This window comes from Plutella xylostella, chromosome 13 (genome assembly GCF_932276165.1).
Source record: "Plutella xylostella chromosome 13, ilPluXylo3.1, whole genome shotgun sequence".
In the NCBI taxonomy this organism is placed as follows: domain Eukaryota; kingdom Metazoa; phylum Arthropoda; class Insecta; order Lepidoptera; family Plutellidae; genus Plutella; species Plutella xylostella.
The window spans coordinates 3,072,778-3,093,560 of record NC_063993.1 but is presented as its reverse complement, the minus strand read 5'-3'; the positions used below and the strand labels follow the sequence as shown (position 1 = coordinate 3,093,560).

The 20,783-nt window shown below is 37.4% G+C and overlaps 1 protein-coding gene across 1 annotated transcript; it reads left to right on the top strand.

Annotated features, from left to right (window-relative positions):
- Window positions 1–6,256: 6,256 nt before the first annotated feature.
- On the top strand, window positions 6,257–20,661 carry LOC105389113. The gene is made up of 7 exons (XM_048624975.1): window positions 6,257–6,859; window positions 13,047–13,240; window positions 14,305–14,461; window positions 15,570–15,735; window positions 17,961–18,148; window positions 19,879–20,061; window positions 20,418–20,661. Exons 1-7 carry the CDS (start codon window positions 6,698–6,700, stop codon window positions 20,592–20,594), a joined length of 1,227 nt encoding a protein of 408 aa, XP_048480932.1. The 5' UTR covers window positions 6,257–6,697; the 3' UTR covers window positions 20,595–20,661.
- The last annotated feature ends 122 nt before the right edge of the window (window positions 20,662–20,783 follow it).

Sequence of the window (20,783 nt, the reverse complement as noted above, 5' to 3'; positions counted from 1 at the left end):
TAGATGGGACGGTGCTAGTGTGTCCACGCATGTTGCGTCCCACACCAGCAGCCGGCCCCTCTTCCAAGGCACCAGACTCATGCCGTCGGATCTCTTGCCGTCGTCCCGCAATCCTGCTTGGCTCTAATTGCAATCCTGCGTGTCAATGGCGCGCTATATACCTACGCCCCCCATGGCATTCGATTCTTCAAACTTTTAATTATGGGATTTAACAATCTTTCACGCAGATACTATGTATCTCCCCTAAATGTCCCTTCAGTAGAGTACATCGAATCATTGTTCCTGTGAAGGTTATATAGGTACTTATAACTACCTATATGTTACCTAGGTGCCCTAAAATAATTCCCAAATGAGCTATGAGCTTAAAAAAAAGGCAACGTAAGCTTAAGGATTACATAAATGATTAAATATTGTGGCCGTTTTATAATTCCAGTCGATCAGCCAAAGGCGGTGTGTAGGTAGTTACATAGATTAGGGTAGCGGGGGTATTTCAAATAAATTATTAAATTGAGAAAAATAAAGTTATCTAGTTTGTAACATATGATCTAACATGTTTTGGAAATATTGTAATTAGGTAAAACTATTAAAGCTACTTATAATAAGAAAACTATTAGAGGGTGCTATTACCTTTATAAATACCCGGCGTTATACCGGTACCGTGTGGTACCGGGTCAACATTAAATTACCCTGAACTATCCCCTAATAATTAGATGGGTTCATAATTATTATTCGAGTGGCCTCTTCAGTTTTGGTCTAGCTACGATATTCTTGTTAGGCATTCATAATGGCAACGCACAAATTCATGCCAACATTATTGTGTCACAGGCGTTGATTCATCCGCGAAATCCTTTGAGTAACAATTGTCTGACGTGAATAGCGAAACGGATCGTCAAATGAGGCGTCAGCCGACACATTGGTAAGTTCCATAAACGGTTTTTAGAATGTTTTATTGAATCTCGGTAAAAAAAACTCATGATGTGACTGTTAGCTCTCTAGCATCTCATAGGCTAGTGTATAAAGTGGGATGCCATTTGACTAGGTAAAGGTTAACTTTTGTAAGCATCCAGACTGCCATAGGCGAATCCTATGAGAGGCCTATGTCTAGCAAAGTGGACTGTTATTGGGTGATGAACATTGAACACGATAGCTCGAGTATATTGTTTACCTGAATCACTGCTCAACAGGAATATCACGGATAAAATTCCACCTTGTTACCCCCGATATAGAACACCGACATAATTCGTGATTTAAATACACCATTTCATAACACTATCACGACATACATAAACCTCTCTGTTAGAATTAGATCCTACGTAATAAACATAAAGTGCTATGGAGGCAGTGCAGACCATGCCATAAACTGCCTGCAAGGAATTTACGGGGCAATGTGGGATACGGTACCCTGGTTACTCGATTTAATGGTTTTCTTAACTTACAAAATGATATTTAGTAACTTACTTAAAGTTCATGAATTTTACAAATTAGCCCAGTTTCTGTGTGTAATTAAGTAATCTTGTGCTGAGTTTTTACTCGGCCAGATTCCACGAAATGTAAGCTTCCCGCAGGTTATCGATTAACGTATTCTAATCAGTCAATACATTTTGGAGCCTCACGGGATGACAGAAAAATACACAGTAGTAGAAAACGGGGAATTTAAATAACATCTCCTCTCTGTTACATGTATGGTGACCTACTTTCGAAAAGCGTTTGATTTAGGTATTTGTAGCACTTTTTGCTAACTATTGTTTATTAAAGTTTAATCGAGCGTAAAATCCATAAAATACAAAATTTCAGAATGGGGTAAAATTTGTGTAGGTATTTCCTTCTACAAAAAAACGAGAATCGTACGATATTGAAACTTCATGGTAGCTGTTTAGACACGAAGTTTTTTTTTTATAAAGCTCGATGTAAACGCGGTCGATCAACCTTCTTAACGGGACTGAATTCATGGGCACCGCGGCCCGTAGTGATGGGAATGTCCGGGACTACTTATTAATAGCTTAAAAACACAATACATTGATCTGGTATTATTAGGTAATATTATGAATATATCACCTTAAATGAATTTCTGCGTACCTATGTATTCATTAAATTTAAAGGAGGTCTGGCTAGCCTTTTACACAAAGTAAAAAAATATATTGTAGGGTCGCTCAATACATTATTATTTAAATTACTTACAATAATTCCAGAGAAATGTCTCTTACATTAGTCAAACCTCAATGAATTATCTTTACGTCATTGCTTGAACCTTGTACCAAATTGATAATGGATAATATAGGTAGATATAGTCCAGGAATGTCTTTAACCCTGCAACGGTGATAAAGACGGTGAGTGCCTGATTTGTTTGACGAGTACCTATGTATTGTGTACCCACATAATGAATGCATGTATCATACATTTTGGGGGGAACGTTTCCTTGGCTTTACAAAGTAATGATTACAATATCGTTAATTATTTATTTATAAAGGAAAACTTACAGCAGAATTATATGAAAATACACTAAAAGATAAAAAGTCTACTTCTATCTGACCGTTTAATTTAATTAGGGATAGTCTTTAAATGTATTAAAGACTATCCCTAATTAAATTAAACTGATATTGATAGCTGTCCCATCCCTAGTCCCGTGCTTGCATCACCGTGTAATAATGCCAATGGCGCGAAGAGCGGAAGAGCAGATTTGTATTACGGGTTCCTACACCAGCACACCGTTTAGCTCAAATACTAGAAAAACTAGTCAAGTGTGACTGATTAAACAGATAGCAACAAGAAGTTCAAAGAACATCGTCGTCTTTGATTGCTACACGTAGGTTATAGAGTTAATTGAGCAATTTCATCTAAAGCGCACAGCTAGGTATATTCTTAAGGACTTGTACTCAGCTTTTGGCGAAACTTTGTATAAGTAACACGTCGAGTAAGTAACTCAGGTTAAATTGAATCAACTAGCTAGTTAGTGCCTCAAAATTCATGCAAAAGTGCACCTCTCAGTCTCACCCATTATGTAAATATACCCAAACAACAAACTGAAGCGTTTCCAATTACTTACTCCATCCTCCAAGCAAGTTGGGGATCTGGAATCACGCGAGTGAGGCATTGTGTGGTCAGGCGGGTGTTCAACTCCGGGCTTACTAATTGGCTAAGCAAACATTGTAACAACATCCCACTAAAAGCCAAAACTAACAAAACTACGTAGGTATACGTGTATATATACCCACGTCCCCATACTGCTCAAGAACTGACGACAATATAACGACTGTATAATCTCCGTGCAAGTTATTATTGACATTTGCCTCCCTTTCAGGAGTTTCGAGTGCTCGCCTAAGTTGGTTAGTTCTTAACTATTTTGTGCGAACGGTTACTTAGAGTTTAAGATTATTCTGAGCTCTATACTAACTGCTTCTTGGCTAGAACTTTTTAGAGCTAACACAAGACACAAGTTAGGTCTTATTGTATAATTAGGTGTAAGTACTTAATTATTTTGAGTAGCTTATATTTATGAATAAGTCAAAGAGCTTTTAAAAGTTTGCAAATAAGTATCTTTCCAAATCTTTGTTCATGCTGTTTTGGCTTACTTGAAGACTGAACTGTTAACAAAGAAACATCATAGGGAGTGCAGCAAATCTAGTAGCGATAGGCGACAGCGAAGGAAGGCTTTTTTAGTAACAAGCGCGAGACGTTCGGAAACGCACGCGTAGCGCTTTCCGGGCGGGCGGCCGAACGCACGTGTTCCCGCCTCTTTTGACGGTTATTTTTCTTAAATTATATTTTTTTCTTTACGGCCAATATTTTTTTAAAGTATCTACCAATAATAGGCAGGGCTGTGTGTTGTGATTGTGAATTAACGATTAAAAATAATAGCACGAAAAAACTTAATGATCTACCAAAACTTTACTTGAAATTAAAAATTGTATTTTTTTACGAAAAAATACAGTTGACAACTTTGTAGTCTACGTAGATTATTTACTTATACCAAGTATAAGAAACAGATGGAGAAAGAACGGAAGTTAGATAATAAAGGACTAAATTCCGTGAGATTTTATCCATATTGAATATGTTTGCACATCATTAGAATAATATTCGGTATAGTTTCAAATATATTACGCAGTTCCATTCAAATTTGCAATATAACCGGTCAAGATAAAGGTAGGTTGCGAATAATATTAGAAAATCATAGCATCATTAAATAATAATGCAAAATAGGCAATAATAGGACAGTCTAATTGTAAAATGTTTCCAAAAAGGTAATGCTGAATACATCAGTAATCTCATTTGATTTAGGTAATCCTCAAGTTTTTTTTTTAACTCGTGTCACGCAAGAAGTAGGCACGTATTATTATTGATAGTACGTAGGTACCTACCCCATATTTCTGCATAAAACAATAGCTATATATTATGGTCTATAAAATACTGTAGAGAGCAGAGACACGAACTTTTTCTGTAATACGTTTTGCGCAGGCGATCACGTTGGCTCCGCTAAATTTTGGATTCATTTCGATTTACCATCAGTCATTTATCTGTCTACAAGTATTCTCTACCGATATGCGAATATATTCATATTTTTTATGTTTTCATTATTTTATTACTTTGAACTGAAGTTTTTCTGTGGGAATTCCGAGATAAAAAAAAGTATCCTTTTTATTAATCCTTGTTCCTTTCATAAAAATAAGTTTAGTACTTTTGGTGTTGAAGTCTACCAAACATCCAAACAAACTTTCGCATTTATAAAATTAGTTAAGCTTATGATGTGACCGCACTGTGATTTATATAGCTGTTTTGAAACATTAAATAGAAAAAAAACCATCAAAGAAGAATGGCGAAACCTGACCCGCTTTGCATAAGTTAGCAGCCACTAACCAAACCTATTTTAAGTTATTGATAAAAATGTCTTTTATCAGGGAAAAATATTTAAAAAAATCTAAACCATGGGGTTCTTGAGATATTAGGGTTAAAAAGTAAATTAATTAAATATATTTTTTTCGTTAAATAAGATTTTGATGAATGGTACACGCACAAATAAGTTTTATAATCTAAATCATGGGATTCCCAATACATAGCGCATCACAAAATATATTACATGATTTTATTTATGCAAATAATATCATAATTATTTTTGCACATTTCACACTCAGAAACCTATTTTTATAAAGAGACCAATTTCAAAAATTATTTCATTCTATTCAAGTTCCCTTTATCCCGAAGTATTATAAAATACTTTTTATCCAGGAATTCCCACGGAAACACTTTTAAAATAAATTTTTAGCTCGAGGGTAACATCTAGTACAGTAGAAAGACTTGATCTTTCATCACCTATATCTTCGTTCTCCCATGCCTCATAATAATAAAATTAATACCAGTATATGCTGTAGTCACGGACTACACATCAGTGTATGTTTCATCAATGGCCGCTCTGGGTCATGGCGCCATAGGGAAATGGCCATTCTCCTTTACTAAGACTTGTATTTTGTATTTAATGGGTCACCACACGACGCTACTATCACTGTTGAGATACAGAGAAGATTATTTAAGTAGCTTTTCTTTTGCAGCTACAAAGGTAGATAACGCGGAGATAACGCCATTGCTCAACTCTTTTTGTTTGAAAATAACAAAAAACGACTAATTACCGGAAGGGACAAATAGCATAAACGAAGGTTGCCTCTTAAAAGCCTCGTCTCAACTGATAAAAAGTGACACAAAACTGCATACCTCCTAAAAATGTATACAATACAAGAAATACTTCGTTAATGTTCACATAGTCATGTCATAATACCTTTTAAAATATAATCTCAATATCAAAACCAAAGCTTCTTACATTATTCTACATTATTTGCTCTACATCAATTTGTCTGACAATACTTTAGTTCCGCTAATGAACCTCCTTGCTCGGTATATTGCAAGAAGTTTCGTTTTTTGCGACCTATCCCACGGCTGCGTAACGGTACGGGCAACCAGTTACAGAATCTCGGAAAATGTATACCTTGTTATCTCAGAACAACGAACCATAACAAGATGACCGTTATATTAAACGATCTCGTCCTTGTTCTAGTCACAGATTAATTATGCGTAGCAGTGACAGTTCGTAGCGGCGTAGCCAACAATGTCCCCATACATTAGAGTTCAACGCGTAACCTTTTTTATTTGCGTTGATCTTTTTTCTATTTTTGAATTTAGTGAGCTATGCGCAAATGATGTGAAAAATCATTGAAGCTGCCAATGAATTGCAGTTTTTTTAATCGGTCTAATAATTATGTATGTTTTACTATCTTGTACCGTGGTTTTACAGTCGTTGCTGGGAAGTGTTTTATACGTAATCGAAGTATCTAGGTTAATAATTATAGTAAGAACATTTCGAAACAGCTGTAAAGCCGGCGACTTCAAACGGTACAACACCGTTAGATTAAAAAAAACACTGTCTATTGTAACAAAGGAAAAAATATAATGATCAGTAATCACTCGCTCGCTCTGATGAATACAAATTTGAAATAATTTTCAAAGGGAAACCTTATTTAACATTTTAAATATTTTTCAAAACCAGGAAAAACTTAGTACGTTCAACTAATATTATTATCAAAAAAAACAGCTGATGACGACCTCTTTACTACAAAAAGTGATATTCGAACTCATTTCGTGACATGTAAAAAAGTTGTGCATTTTGCCGCGCTTTTTTTGGCGGCACCGCAGCATCATCAGTTGAGTTTTAAAAATGGCGGTCTGGATATGGTTGACTGCCCTGTTCTGTGGCAGCCAGGCCGCGGTTCTGCCGCCACCCTGGGCTGATGTGAGGAAGAACCCCTGTGCTGCTCACCATAGAGGCTGGTTGATGCTGTACTGGCCAGCTGATGGGAAATGCTACACGATTTATAAAGTGAGTAAATGTTTTACAGATTCAGGTTAAATTATACGTAACTCAAAACCGTGCATTTGAAGGATGAAAATATTTTAATGTCGAACTAATTTGATGAGTAATTAACAAAATTACAGTAAAAAAATAATAATTTAATAACTATTGGTGAGTACAAAGTAAGCGGGTCATTACCAATTTACTGTTTTTCAAAAGGGCGAATGTCTTCAGGAATCGAATCACGCATATTAGTATTTAAAAACATTCGAAACTTATTGCACCAGAAGTCCATGACCCATGAAACTTTATGATCTCAACTCTCAACCTAAGAAGGTTATGTGATGAATGGGTACTTTCTTAACCCGAAATGCTACCTATTTACATGTTTTTAAATGCTGATCGATTGCCGTTTTTATGTTGTAAGTGGGCACATTTATTAGTCAGCTCGTCAATATAACATTTATTTTTATGATTAATACAATTTACTTTCTTACAAGTACTTGGGTAATGGTTAAATAAATAAATCGTATTAATATCCATGTTACCGATGATTTTTAAAGCTCGTTTATATCGTAAATTAAGTTACAACTCGTTTAGGATTTTTTAAACTCTCGTGTCTCAAAAGAAATTCTGATGAGATGAAAAATTAATTGTCAGCGATCAAAAAACTCAACTGAAATCTCTGAAACGAACCATGCAAAATAAATGTCGGTCGAAGCACATTCGCATTAGCCAAAATCTTCCAACAAGTAAGTAATTTACCAATCTAAGTGTACTATCGCCCAAAAAATAATCTAAACGGAACACGGCACCGGTAACAAAGGCTTTCGTCACCGCGCTGAGTACCGTTATCAAGATGTTACCGTGACACGGGCCGAGGTCGCGTTACGTAACATTGAACTGGATTCACACGCGGTGCAACCACTGTGCCATCCATATTCTTCGTTTTCCGTACTTACAATATATTTGTATAGTTTTGGCTGTCTCATGTCGTGATTTGATAAGACTTTATGTAGTGTTCGTAGGTAAGTGTTTTTGTTTTTACTAATGAATCTAAGTATTTAAGTATATGTATTATTTTCATCGCATCGCATCTTAATAAATACTAATGTTTATGTATGATTGTACCACAGTGTATATGATTAAGTATAAAACGTTGTAAAACAGTTGCAGTTCATTTGGTAAAACTAAAGTTGATACTTTTCTAAAAATGATATGAAACACATTTACATTATCGTATGTAACTTGGAACAGGTGATTCCGCGGTGGAAAAGCTAGTTAAGAGAAACAATGGAGTAGTTCCATCTTCCCGGGTGTATTTCACAAGAACCGTATGATTTTGAAATGTTTTAATTGCTTGTCGTGTAACTTTATAGCATATTCTTGAGTTGAGTGCTCTGTCGGAAGATGTCAGGTTAAAATATGTTTTTAGGTTAAATTAGGTTGTTGTCTAGAGGTCATGTGAATTTGAAATTGGGTAAAGCTTCTTTGTGTATGTTACTTGTTATCTTTAATATTTTGATACATACATAACATGTAGAATGTCGATACTTTGGATAAAACTTTTAAAACTTGGATAATACTTACTAAACTGTACACTTATCCAGAATCAAGTAAATTGTTTCACCATTTGCATACCTCTTATTATCTATTTACTTATAGTTATACCCGCTTATTCATAGAAAAGTTACAAGACGTTTTAACTACTAAACTGTTTTGTCCCTCTCTGTCAAAGAACAAATTGTTCATTGTCGGAGAGGGACAAAACAGTTTATTAGTTAAAACGTTCTGTAACTTCTCTATGAATAAGGGGGATAGCCCTTAGCGAGTACTTAAACTCGTTACAGGCGATGGCAAAAGTAGCCTCATATCGTCATTATATCACAGAGTAATAAATGCAATACTAAAATAATCTATGTACCATCTGTTATAATTTCCGGCATTTGATGTATTAGGGAAGTTCCCTGCACTGACGTAAGGTAGAGATGGCACCACTGCAAATCATATGCTTCGATCAAACATATATATCTTGATGATAAATGTGTTATATTACGACCAATACATTTGTGGTGGCATGTCCACATAATATTTTAATCACGAAAGTTTTATACCATTTATTATCGAGCAGTATAGAATATCACATATTTTTTGTAAATATGCAACTAGGCATGCGCTATGTTTTATCCCGGTTTTTCAAGTTATGTGCAAATAAAATGGGACAGATACCAGATAGGTGGAATTTCACAATAACCCGTAAGTGGTACTGTACAGGTCGTGTCTACTCTCGTATGCACGCTTCGCAAACACTTGTATAGTCAGGGTCATGGGTCACATTACGTAACAAGACCCCGCTGTGTCGCATCGTATGAAAACTGACGTACAGTTGCGTTTAAAAAAACGTATAAATAATTGAATTAAGAATGCATTACTTAAGTGTTAAGTTAAAAGTTTATTTTAAGTGAACATGTACTTGTTCCGCTCTGTGGACTATTCGTAGTAGTTCTGCTATAAGAGCCTGAGGTTTCGGGTTCAAACCTCGGGATGTTTCTATATAGTCGTTCCAAGTCGGTTTACGAGTGTTACGAAATAGATCCTGATGTCTGAAAATATGCTCGATGCTATGATATGGGCATTTACAACGCCGAATTTTTAAAATAGTGTTAATTAATTTAATAGTTTTTCTTAGACATACTGTCTAGAGTGCTATGAATCGATAGGATTATTTAATTAGGTGATTGTACTGGTATATCCTTAGAGTAAAAAAGGTCTCTACAAGTCAAGTCTTTAAATGTACATAACAAACGGTTGTCTTTACCTATATTGTGACTTCCTTGTTTCTATGTTTGTTGTTATTATAGAGGTATATCAGATACCGGCTCTGTCATAGGTATGCTACTATTCTTTACTGAGTATTAAAACGTACCTACAGGGAAGTTCATAACTGCAATATACTTACAGTTCAGAACCGTTCTTGCAGTTTCTCCTTTCATCATCATCATCCCGTAACTGACCACCATTACACATTCGTTACCTGTCATAGGACGTCGATCGACCGGGCTGGAGGGCGTCCCACACTACGCTTGTCTGTCCGTAGTCTTCACTCGAGAACTCGTTTACCTTTTAAATAAATATTTTTATTTATAGTTGAAATAAATATTGTTACTCGTATGTAATAGGAATAGGGCACCAGGTAACTTCAAACAAAAGGGAATTCCGACGAAAACCAATTTGCATAAATGCTTGTATTCGCATAGAGATGTAAGTTATACCGGCAATTATCCTTTGAGGAAGGAAACAATGGTGTTTTATCATCATTAATCACTTTGTCTGATTGGCTAGTACCACGAACATGGCTCATAGCTGTTCATGCGCTGCCGTAGTCTTTGAAATAAATAAACGTAGCTATTCCGCGTATTTTATAGATAGATATACCTTAAAGCAGTGATTGTAATTAAATAAGAATATCTATTACTATATAATCTTTGTACTTATATAATTGATATTATACATAGTGTTAAAAAGAAGTATTTATAGCAGATAAGCCTTAGTTATTCAGAAGGACAGTCTGAGTTACCCTCTTTCGAGTTGCTATACCACTTATGCAACAACTGTAATTGTCTATGAAAATACCTGCAATGGTTCAAATGAATCCAGGCTTAAATAGACCTAATCGTAGTAACCGGATCTTCTAAGGAGGAGTGAAGGATCTTGGAAGGATCCGCGTTCAGGCAGCTAACAGGTTAAATCTCACTAAAGTTTTGCTTCATCATCAGCCCGCAATCATCCTCTGCTGGATGTAGCCCAACTGTTAGTTTCTAGAGATTTATTTATATACAAGAATTAAATGGCGACGAACGAAACATTATTTTAAATGTCACACCATTGTAAACCGCTGTGACCCTACAATACAGGATTACCTAGTGTAGGGAACAGAGGCGAATAGAATCTATATACAGACCACATTCAATATAGCCTAATTAATATTAAAATTTTTATATTATACACTGTACCTATGTAAATGAAAATGAAATAAAATTATGATTATGATGATGATTATGATTAAATGTTAATCGTCTTTAAAATTTATTGTTCGGAACAGAATTTTATTTATTACACTTAAGTCTTTTAAATCGCTGATGCATGAAATAAATGCGTTTTTTTCCGAACGTAGGTTTTTGCAATATTTTAATGTCGTGTTTTTGTCTCTTTTTATAACTATTTATCTTCTGTTTATTATATTATTAAGTATAATGTATTTGTATTAATGTTTGGTTTCGAAGCTATGTAAGTTATTTTTGTGGTTGTGTAGACCAGATTGAAACTATTGTATTAGCTATCTAAAATACCTAAATCATGTGGAATCTATTTTTGATTACCCTCAGGTATAACATTTCAATAAATTACATGTCAAATTGCCAATTTAATACGCCTGGGAAACGCAGTTGAGCAAACATGCAAATCAATGAACTAACCGAGCAATACCTTAGACCTACAAAAACCCTACCATCAATTATACATGAAATCGCCTGCAATAGTTAGCAACAAAACTTTTTCAGCCTATCACTTAACAACAAACATTGTCGTTAACTTTTTTCTTACGGAGAGTTTGCCTCAGGCAGCGTTTGTTGTGAGAAAAATGCACTGTTTCGATACGATATGGTAACTATCATTATGTAACCCGATCGGCTTTGACCTGGTTGCGCGGACGGTGGTATACACGCTGTGACGTCACGTCTATCGGCGTGGTTCTGTGGAATATGGATTGATGCTAGTACCGGTAGTAGGTACTTATCACGTTGATATTATATGCCACTTAAATAAGTTCACTCAGGATAGTAGACAACCGTGGTGGGAATAGGAAATGGTTTAAGCTTAGGAAAGGGTTAAAAGTTTAATTGGAAATGTTCGAGTAATTTTGCAGAAGTCGCATAGAAGACTATGAAAAAACCTCCCATATCTTGTTTAGACACTATATGCATAAATAAACCTTCGGATCTCTGATGTGTCTCCTCCAAGTTCTTAATACCTAGGTCGTTTACCAAGCTATCCTGGCTTGAAAGCCATACTGGCTTTCTGACGTTAGCTTGGGTGGCTATAAACAGCTAGCCCATAATATGTATTTTACACATAATGCCCCACATCTGAGGGTAAATGCGGAAAATCTTGTTGCCATAATAGATAGATGTGTGAATGCTTCATACGTTCTTACAAATGATCTCAAGCCTAAGAAAAGTTAGCAATTTTGTATTATACATATGTAATAATTTAAAATTATTATGAAATAAAATTAAACTCGTTACAAAATCTGATACTATTTAATTATTGAGCAAAAATGTAAGGTGAAAACTAGAAACGTAGATTTATTACTTCATAGGTGGAAGGGCATGATTATTAAATATACGATTACTAAATTGGGATCAAAACTTATGCTAATTTAAAAGTTCAGATATAAGCATTAAGTAAATTCATTACACACGCATAATTTTGTAACCACTAAAAGTATGTCTCCATCTTCCCTATTACTGTAAACTTAACTAGATTTCTAACATAAGTTCCCAAAATCTTTCTTTTTCCTCTAAACTTACCTAGCTCTACCTAACCAGTCTTCCGTACCCCTCCATAGTAGGGCCCCTTCATTCATCACGCACCATGATGATGCATGAGGTCACCCTTGTCCAGAACAAGCTTACCTAACCAGCGCATCTCTCCTCTCATCTATCATCAATAATAATATACAACAAGCAGGGTATTCTGATTCTTTCACTGTGACAGCGGTTCGCTTGTGGAACAAGTTACCACTGGATATAAGACAAACTAAGTCTATAGATCTTTTTAAATCTAAAGTTCGTCTCCACTACCTCCAAGAGCAGAACATTCTGCCTAACTGATCCCTATCTGTGTGATGATGATGATGATAGTAATTTTATGTATGTATTTATGTATGTATGTAATGTATTTATTTAGGTATCATGTGTATATTTATATTGTATAGATAGGTATATATTAAGATATTAATATTTCGGTTAAGTACTCAATATAAACCATCTTCTTTCCTCAAAGCCTTAAGCACTACCAATCACTTTTTCAACATCACCAAAGGTTAACTGGTAGAAAATGCTGCTAGCATTAAGTTCGCCTTTGTACCAATTTACTTTGTGCAATAAAGAATTTAATAATAATAACAAGCTCATCTACCCTCACCTCTCCACAGAAAGGGCACCCATGTCCAGACACCCAGGAGCTGAGCCCAGGGCGGTGGGGCGGGCGCACCGTGGCGGAGTGCAAGTGTCCCCCAGGGTCGGCGCAGCTGCCGCACACGACGACATGTCACAAGCTGTTCGAGCGAGGCCCGTGCCGGCCGGGGGAATACTTCGCCCCGGTTGAGGAGAGCTTTAATAAGCGCGGGTGAGTGTGTGTTATCTGTGGTTGCGGCTCGCGTCTGTTATCGACGTCAATGCGCGTTCCTCCAATCACAGCGATGTGTTTATGGTGATTCGCTATATAGTGACGGTTATCTACGTCGATAACGAATCCGTGAAGCGGCAACTGCGGTGTGACTAGAAAAGTTGAGCATGTAGATTACTGGTACTCTTTTGATTCATAAATGAGTACTAACTTGGACCTAAATACTTCAGGTTTTTACTAGAATTCCCATGGGAAAACATTTTAAGGTCACGCAAATCTATTGGGAGCTGGCTGGTGTATAGCAACGTTTCCTATTAGATTCGAATCAACACAAAAATACACTAATCAAACTTATGGCATCCTCATTTCTCGGCCGGGAGTATCAAACTAAATTTCAAACTCAAACGGTGTTCTTCTTACACATAATCGTAACGTAATCCATAAAAACTATTTTAACATTCACACCATCAACTTGGCTCTCGGAAGACCTTACATCACAAGAATCACAACTCAGCCCACAATCTTTATTCACCATCTACAGTTAACACTTGTAACCGGTGATTTAGACTCATTGTCACGTACTTTGTTTGACGACCGGATGCCGCAGTGGGGAGTGTTGTGCCGGGGGTTACGGGTTCGATTTTGGCTGTGGAATATATATTTTTTGAATCTTGGATGTGGCTGTTAGAAGGACCTTTCTTACACCATACACCACCAAAAGTCAGGAGCGGCTACCCCATATTCAGTTGTTTCTACAACTGTAAGAAATTCATCGTAAACTCATCGTCAATCGACGATAAAGTTATCGTTGAATTAACGATTAATATTTAGTCATCAGTGACCGGATTTTGATCCGTAGTTAACTATAACCATTTGCAGGACAGAAACATATTCATTTTATTGGTTTTTTTAACGAATTTTTGACTAAAAGTTGAGTTAACTATATATTAAAAACAATTAAACCTATATGGACCTATATATTACCGGGTGTAAGTGAATTTTCCAGATTTATTACAAAACGTTTAGCACAGTCATGTCTAAGTAGCTTTTATGTAATGTTCCAGAGAGCGCCAAGGCATGTGCGTGCGTCCTCAGCAGTGCGCGGACGAGAGCCTTCTCTACTGGCCGGCGGACGGACGCTGCTACTACCGACACAGCCAGGGCCCATGCTACCCTGGTACCATACTGGACGTTGGCAGCGACGGGCTAGCCAATTGCACTGTGAGTTGGTGCTGTTGATTCATTTTGTATTCGTGTATATCCCATTCCATGGGGAAAGATATCTGATACAGACAAAAACTACCCTTATACGAATGTATAAGGGTTCTGGCAGATATCCTTCTCCGTGGAACAGGATATAGTTTATGTATACGGCGGACGGACGCTGCTACTACTGACATAGCCAGGGCCCGTGCTACCCTGGTACCATACTGGACGTCGGCAGCGATGGGCTGGCCAATTGCACTGTAAGTTGGTGTTGTTGATTCCTTTGTATTCGTGTAGATGATGTATAGATACCTATAGGAGGAAAAGCTAGTTGATAATATTTTAATTTTTTGGGCTAGCAGCGCATTTAAGACGTTCTCCTCCGCTGCGCGATGTGAGTGAGCGCGATGCAAAACTTTTGTTACGTCTTAATTGCGCCCCGTTCTAGCCCTTGTTACCCACACTCTCACTCGAAGGGAACCTTATCTATCATCATATCACCAAAGATCTAAACTGTAGGTATAGAACTTTATTATTATTTTCTTATTGGCCTGAATTTCCGAGCCAATTAATATCTGAGGCGCTAGCTAACGAGAGTGAGTGACGTGCCGTGATGTGGTGCACTCAGGAATTTCGTGATCAACTATCATAATCATAATGCACTATGATTACATACAATTACGATGATGATCTTTTGTATTCTTTGTCTGCAAAAAAATCGGGAAACAAAATGATGAAAAAGCTAGGTAGTAGTACTTTCGTATTTTTAAACTATGCTGGAAACATTGACTTATACAATATTGGGTGGAAACCACTATGGGTATCAAGTTGTAAGTATTATTTTATTTTAAGATCATTAATGTACACTTTATGGCAATAAAATATTTGATGTGATTTAAAAAAAAAACAAAAACGGCCAAAGTGAATGGCTGCTCTGCTTGAACTTCCACCGGTCATCACATCAAGCAAAATTAACTCGTAACAACGAAGTAGTACCCTTTTTGGTTACTTATATTTAACGACTCAGCGGTTGGAAAAGGAGTTTACTCCTTATGAGCACCCTATGTCCTGAATGACTGATAATTCAAACCCTCCTCACTAAACTCCAAACTCTCAATTCCAGTGCTCAAAGTCCAGCCCGCACTACTCTGCTCGCGAGGACGGTTGCTTCGCGCACTACTCCCGTGGCCCCTGCGACCGCGGCCAGCTGTTCCTGCCGGGAGGGACCTGCGGCTGCGAGCCCCATCTACCACACTACCACAACCAGACCAGTTCCTGCTATGAACTGGGTAAGAAACACGGAGATGTTAGGGAGAAGGAGGAATGGACGGGTGAAAGAATTGATGGAAGAACATTCGGAAGATATACTATAGGACGAATGGGCGAATATACAGCAAAGGCACAGCATCATTCGGATAACATATGGATCTAGATGTATTTCTTCTTTGCGGGTCGGTAACAAAAGAAGCGTGCGTCTAGGGTTTGTGACATATTATTATCATAGGATCCAGTGGCGGATTTACAAATTTGCCGCCTGTAGGCCATTAATATTTTGCAGCCCCTACTGACTTTTGAAATTCAATACGTTAGTTTAATTTCGTTATTAGTACGATTGTGAACTTAATCATATTTCTGTCATTTAATTAGATTATTTTTGCAACCCGCTATGTACTGAAGAGTTTAATGTTAACCTAAAAAGTTTAATTTGACAGGCAAATAAAAAACCCGTAAAAAGACTTAAAAGCGTAAAACATCTGTAACTTTTAAAAATCGTTTTTCTGCAAACTTTGTCTAAGAACACTCTCCCGTAGAACACATGTGATACAAAAAAAACTAAATTGAAATCGGTTCATTCGTTCAGGCCCCCTACTCTTGAAAGGCAATGTATTGCGTCTGTCTTTCGTTGACAACATTTAAAAAATCATAACTTCTCTTCAAAAGCGTTTTTACAAAAAGACTAAAAATAATTATGTAATCAGGTAGGTAAGGTAATGCCTATTTTAAGAACCTAGAAACAAGAATATAATGCATACAATTTAGAAGTTATTTTACAAAAACGCCAAAAAAGACTTTTTTGGCCAAAATCTAAATGTTGCCAACGCAAGACGGACGCAATACATTCGGCTGTCCCATTTCAAGACACAGTAACCGCCAACTTTAAAAAAAAATGGGTCTTTGATTTATACATTATTTTAGGCGATTCCGCACAAAACTGCATTGTCAGAATATCAAAAAACCGCTTAGAAACGAAAATAAAATTTCTAAAAACCTAGTAACTCCACCCTGCGAAATCAAAAATGCCACGAAAACCATTTCAAAACATAGTAAGAGCCACCAACCATTTTAAAACACAGTAAGTGAAAATGACTTACTAGGTTTTAAAATGGTCAATGGCGCTTACTAGGTTTTGAAATGGTCAGCAAAGGACAATTTTCGTCCGTTAATTTTAGTAAGTCACAAATGGCATACATTATTACTAACACTTTTTTCGAACAAAATATCAGACATTTCAGAACCTGTATCTTTGCACCAATGAAACCTAGAGAGTTGAATTAAAAGTAGAACATAAGTAAATTTTGTCTTCTTTATAAAAGCTATAGAGACCTTTCTCGTTAGAACCTTTCTACTAGCCCTATTTTGCATAAACAAAAAAAAAACAAGTTATAAAACTGATTTTTAGATAGAAATTTAGGAAATATTGTCTAATTGAAGGCAGCCATAAATAATTTTCATGTTAGAGCCTTCTGAATATGGCTATTTAATTCATTTACATAATACAAAAAAACAAACATAAAAATATGCCCGTATTTCAGCTATTACTTATAGTGCCGTCGTGTAAAAGTGCTGCAAAATTGGATTTATAATATGTGAAGGATCCCAAACATATAAAAAATGAAATTATTACGCAATTAATCTGCCTCTGTGGTCTAGTGGTAGAAGCTTCGCTTCATGACCCAGAGGTCCCGGGTTCGATTCCCGGGTGGGACCATCAATTTGTGTTTCTAAATTGTGGTTCTAAGTTTGGTTAGGACATAGAAGGCTGATCACCTGATGTCCGAAACAGTGAAACGATCCATGCTGTCGGATGGGCATGTAAAGCAGTCGGTCCTGCGCCTAGCTCTCTCCAGTCGTGTCGGTCAATCCGTCCCATTGGGCTATGAGAGTGATGGAACAGAGAGTGCTCCTGTGTACTGCGCACACACTTGGGCACTATAATCTACTCCTGCGTACATGGCTGATCTCAATTGAGATTGGCCGTCGTAGTCGAAATTCGGCTAGGAGGACTTTATTATTATTATTATTATTATTATTAATTAAAAACAAAACATACTTATTTGCCAAATTTGCCGCCCCTCTCAATCTGCCGCCCTAGGCACTGGCCTTTTTGGCCTATAGGTAAATCCGCCACTGATAGGATCCTCATACATACCATAAGGTTGTTGCGATCCAAACACGGTGTTACTTTATTTCTTTAAAAATATTAATACTTAATCCCCTCTTCCTCCCCTTCCAGACTCCCTCGGCCCGTGCCCCAAAGGGCACACGTTTTCGATCACGCAAGTCTCCCCGCACGGCTCTCTGGCTGCGTGCGCGTGCAAGTCGTTCCACGCGCGTGCAGCAGACGGCGCGTGCTACCGACTGTACACGCGCGGCCCGTGCGAGCAGGACGAGATGATTGCGAGAGGAGGACGGTGTATTAAGGTATGGAGAATACCTAGAATCTAAGGCTTAGATTAACTATTATATGAATAAGATGCAGTGAATAACACCCCACTTCTACCACTGAGCTCTTATTTTGAACTAGTTCGGCTAGATAATTTGTGGCTTTATTCATTGGTAACAAAATGCGGTTTTTTGCTTTGTTTTTGTATGTGGCACAGCCACACTATCTGGTTCAATCACTATCAAACCATTGGCCAAAGTAAATTACCTATAGATAGGTTCTATTTTTTGGTTAAAGCAAATACAGAATACTGAAAATCTTTAAATATTTGTAGTAGACTCCACACTACATAATATCAGTCTCCAACCAACCTATAAACGCTTGATATTCTCTTTAAATATTTATTAACATATAATAATTATATCTAAGTTGCTCAATTCGAATTCTGAAAATAATACTTAGGTATGTAACTATATCATGGTTGGCTTGATCCGTTGAATACAATCTTGAGTATCGGATCTCTGTACAAAAGGAACATTAATTTCAATGCCCAATCAATTAGATCTGTCTATTGACGAAATTATGTTGAATCATGATGAATGTACGAACCGGTTAAGTAATAAATTAGAATGATTAACGATGATATGGACTTTATCTTAAAGTTTAACCTACTTACTACTCATACAACACCTAATCTATTAAACTAAATAGTGCGTTGGAGTATTTTATAAAAAAAATTACAGTACTTACGATTTTTAAAATTCTTGAATGTATCAGTGGTGACTCGCAAGCGAGTCACCCACTTATGCTACCGTGATCGCTGCACATTGCACATACGTGATAGGTCTCCAGCTGTTTCGCCGTTTCGCCGTTTTGGAATGTGGGCTTCCTCACCATGTTTTCCATGTTTTAGTCCTATAATTTTAAATAATTAATTCGTATATACGTACGATTTGAACCCATAGCCTCTCAAATAAGTGGACGAGATCTTATCCGATACACCACCACTCACATCATTACCAACACTACATACAAAGTTGTTGAAAAGTCATTACCAACGCTACCATTCCCCGTATTATCCCCCAACTCTAACACAGGCAATACTGCCCCGGGCATTTCCCAGAAGGTTCAACAGTAACACAGTGGAAAAGTTCCAGGTACGAATACTAAGTAGGCGAATCCAGAACTTACTCGGCCGAATACGTCGTAACAATAAAACAAACTCGGTAATCTACCTTTATTGATTGGCCGAGGACTGTTCCGATAGACATTGAACCTTCCTAACGCCTCCATTTTATTTCGTACTAAGCTTTATTGAATGCTTAGCTTGCTATTTATCGAAGACTACAGGGATCAATGTTTATTTTTATGTTGGTGTTTCATTAAACGACTATCTCGCAGATATATCTTTCAAACAGGTGCAGGAATCGATTACAGGCAGATAATTGTTCTTGGTCGTGCTCCAAGAGGAAACACATAGACCTTTGTTGCCTACTTTTAAAAATACACAAACATAGATCTGATGCAAGATTAGCGATGCACTCTGCTGCCTTATTGCCTATCTCGTAAGGTTCTAGGGATATCAGGGGTATCAATGACGCAGTTAGTACAATGACGCCGTTATGCCTAATGAGAAAATCCAGGGTGATGGATGTGCAGGTTTCCAGCATGGAGGAATAATTACACTTTTTGTTTCATAGTCATTACCCAGACATTGTGAAGCGGGTACTTAACAAACATTCATGTAATAACTCCCCACATCCCCCAGGTCCCTTGCGCCCGCGGCCGCCTCTACGTCCCTGAGCGGCGGCGCTGCTACCGGCCCGGCGCGCCGGAGCCGTGCCCGCTGGGCGAGGTGGTGGCCTTCGACTTCGACGCGCGCCCGGCGCTCGACGGGTTAAGCCATAACGGCGTCTGCGCTTGCGGCGGCGGCAGTTGTGCTAGAAGAGAGGTAATTATTTAAAAAGCAGCATTTGAAACCTTTTTTCAAAATCAAAGCATACTTAAGTACTGAAACTGAATGATGATGATGATGATGACAATACCCGTTTAAAATGATGCCACTAAGAGCAATATAGGTAATATACCGCCGGCAAGATCAGACCGTAAGCTTTGCTATGTGTTTTCCCCTGAGTTATAATTTGGAGGATCTACGGGGTTCTTTGTTCTCGGCCTTAGTTTGTATGTGCCAAACGGATAGCTATCAAGGCTCAACTCAAATAACATCTATCCTAAAAACAACTGGAGAAAAGTAACTAATCTACTTACCTTACGTACTTTACCTTACTCACAACCATTCCATTCCAGGTGGAGACATGTCTAACCCGTCGCGGGGCGGCGGTCTTCAACGGCTCCTGCCACATATTGCACACTCAGGGTCCCTGCGACCCACACTCCTGGCTCACCAGGGACCCCCTGGATGGGAGGGTTAAGTGCCTGTGTAGACCGGGCACGAACAATTGCGGGAAAACTGGACAAACTTGAGGGTTGTTTTGAGGACGATAGTTGATGAAATCTTAAAGTGGAAGTGGAGTGTATGGAGTGAGGTTTATGTGGTCTTGTTACTGACAATTTATAATATTATTGTGTTGGTTTGAGGTAATACTGGATGGTAAAGTGATATTTTGAATTGGTGGGTTTTGAAGTGTTACATCGGGCCAATGTGCAAAGATG

Coding starts and splice junctions, on each gene's coding strand:
- LOC105389113 (XM_048624975.1), top strand. CDS start 6,698: ATGGCGGTCTGGATATGGTTGACTGCCCTGTTCTGTGGCAGCCAGGCC. Junction 14,462..15,569: donor ACGGGCTAGCCAATTGCACT/GTGAGTTGGTGC, acceptor TCTCAATTCCAG/TGCTCAAAGTCCAGCCCGCA. Junction 15,736..17,960: donor CAGTTCCTGCTATGAACTGG/GTAAGAAACACG, acceptor CTCCCCTTCCAG/ACTCCCTCGGCCCGTGCCCC.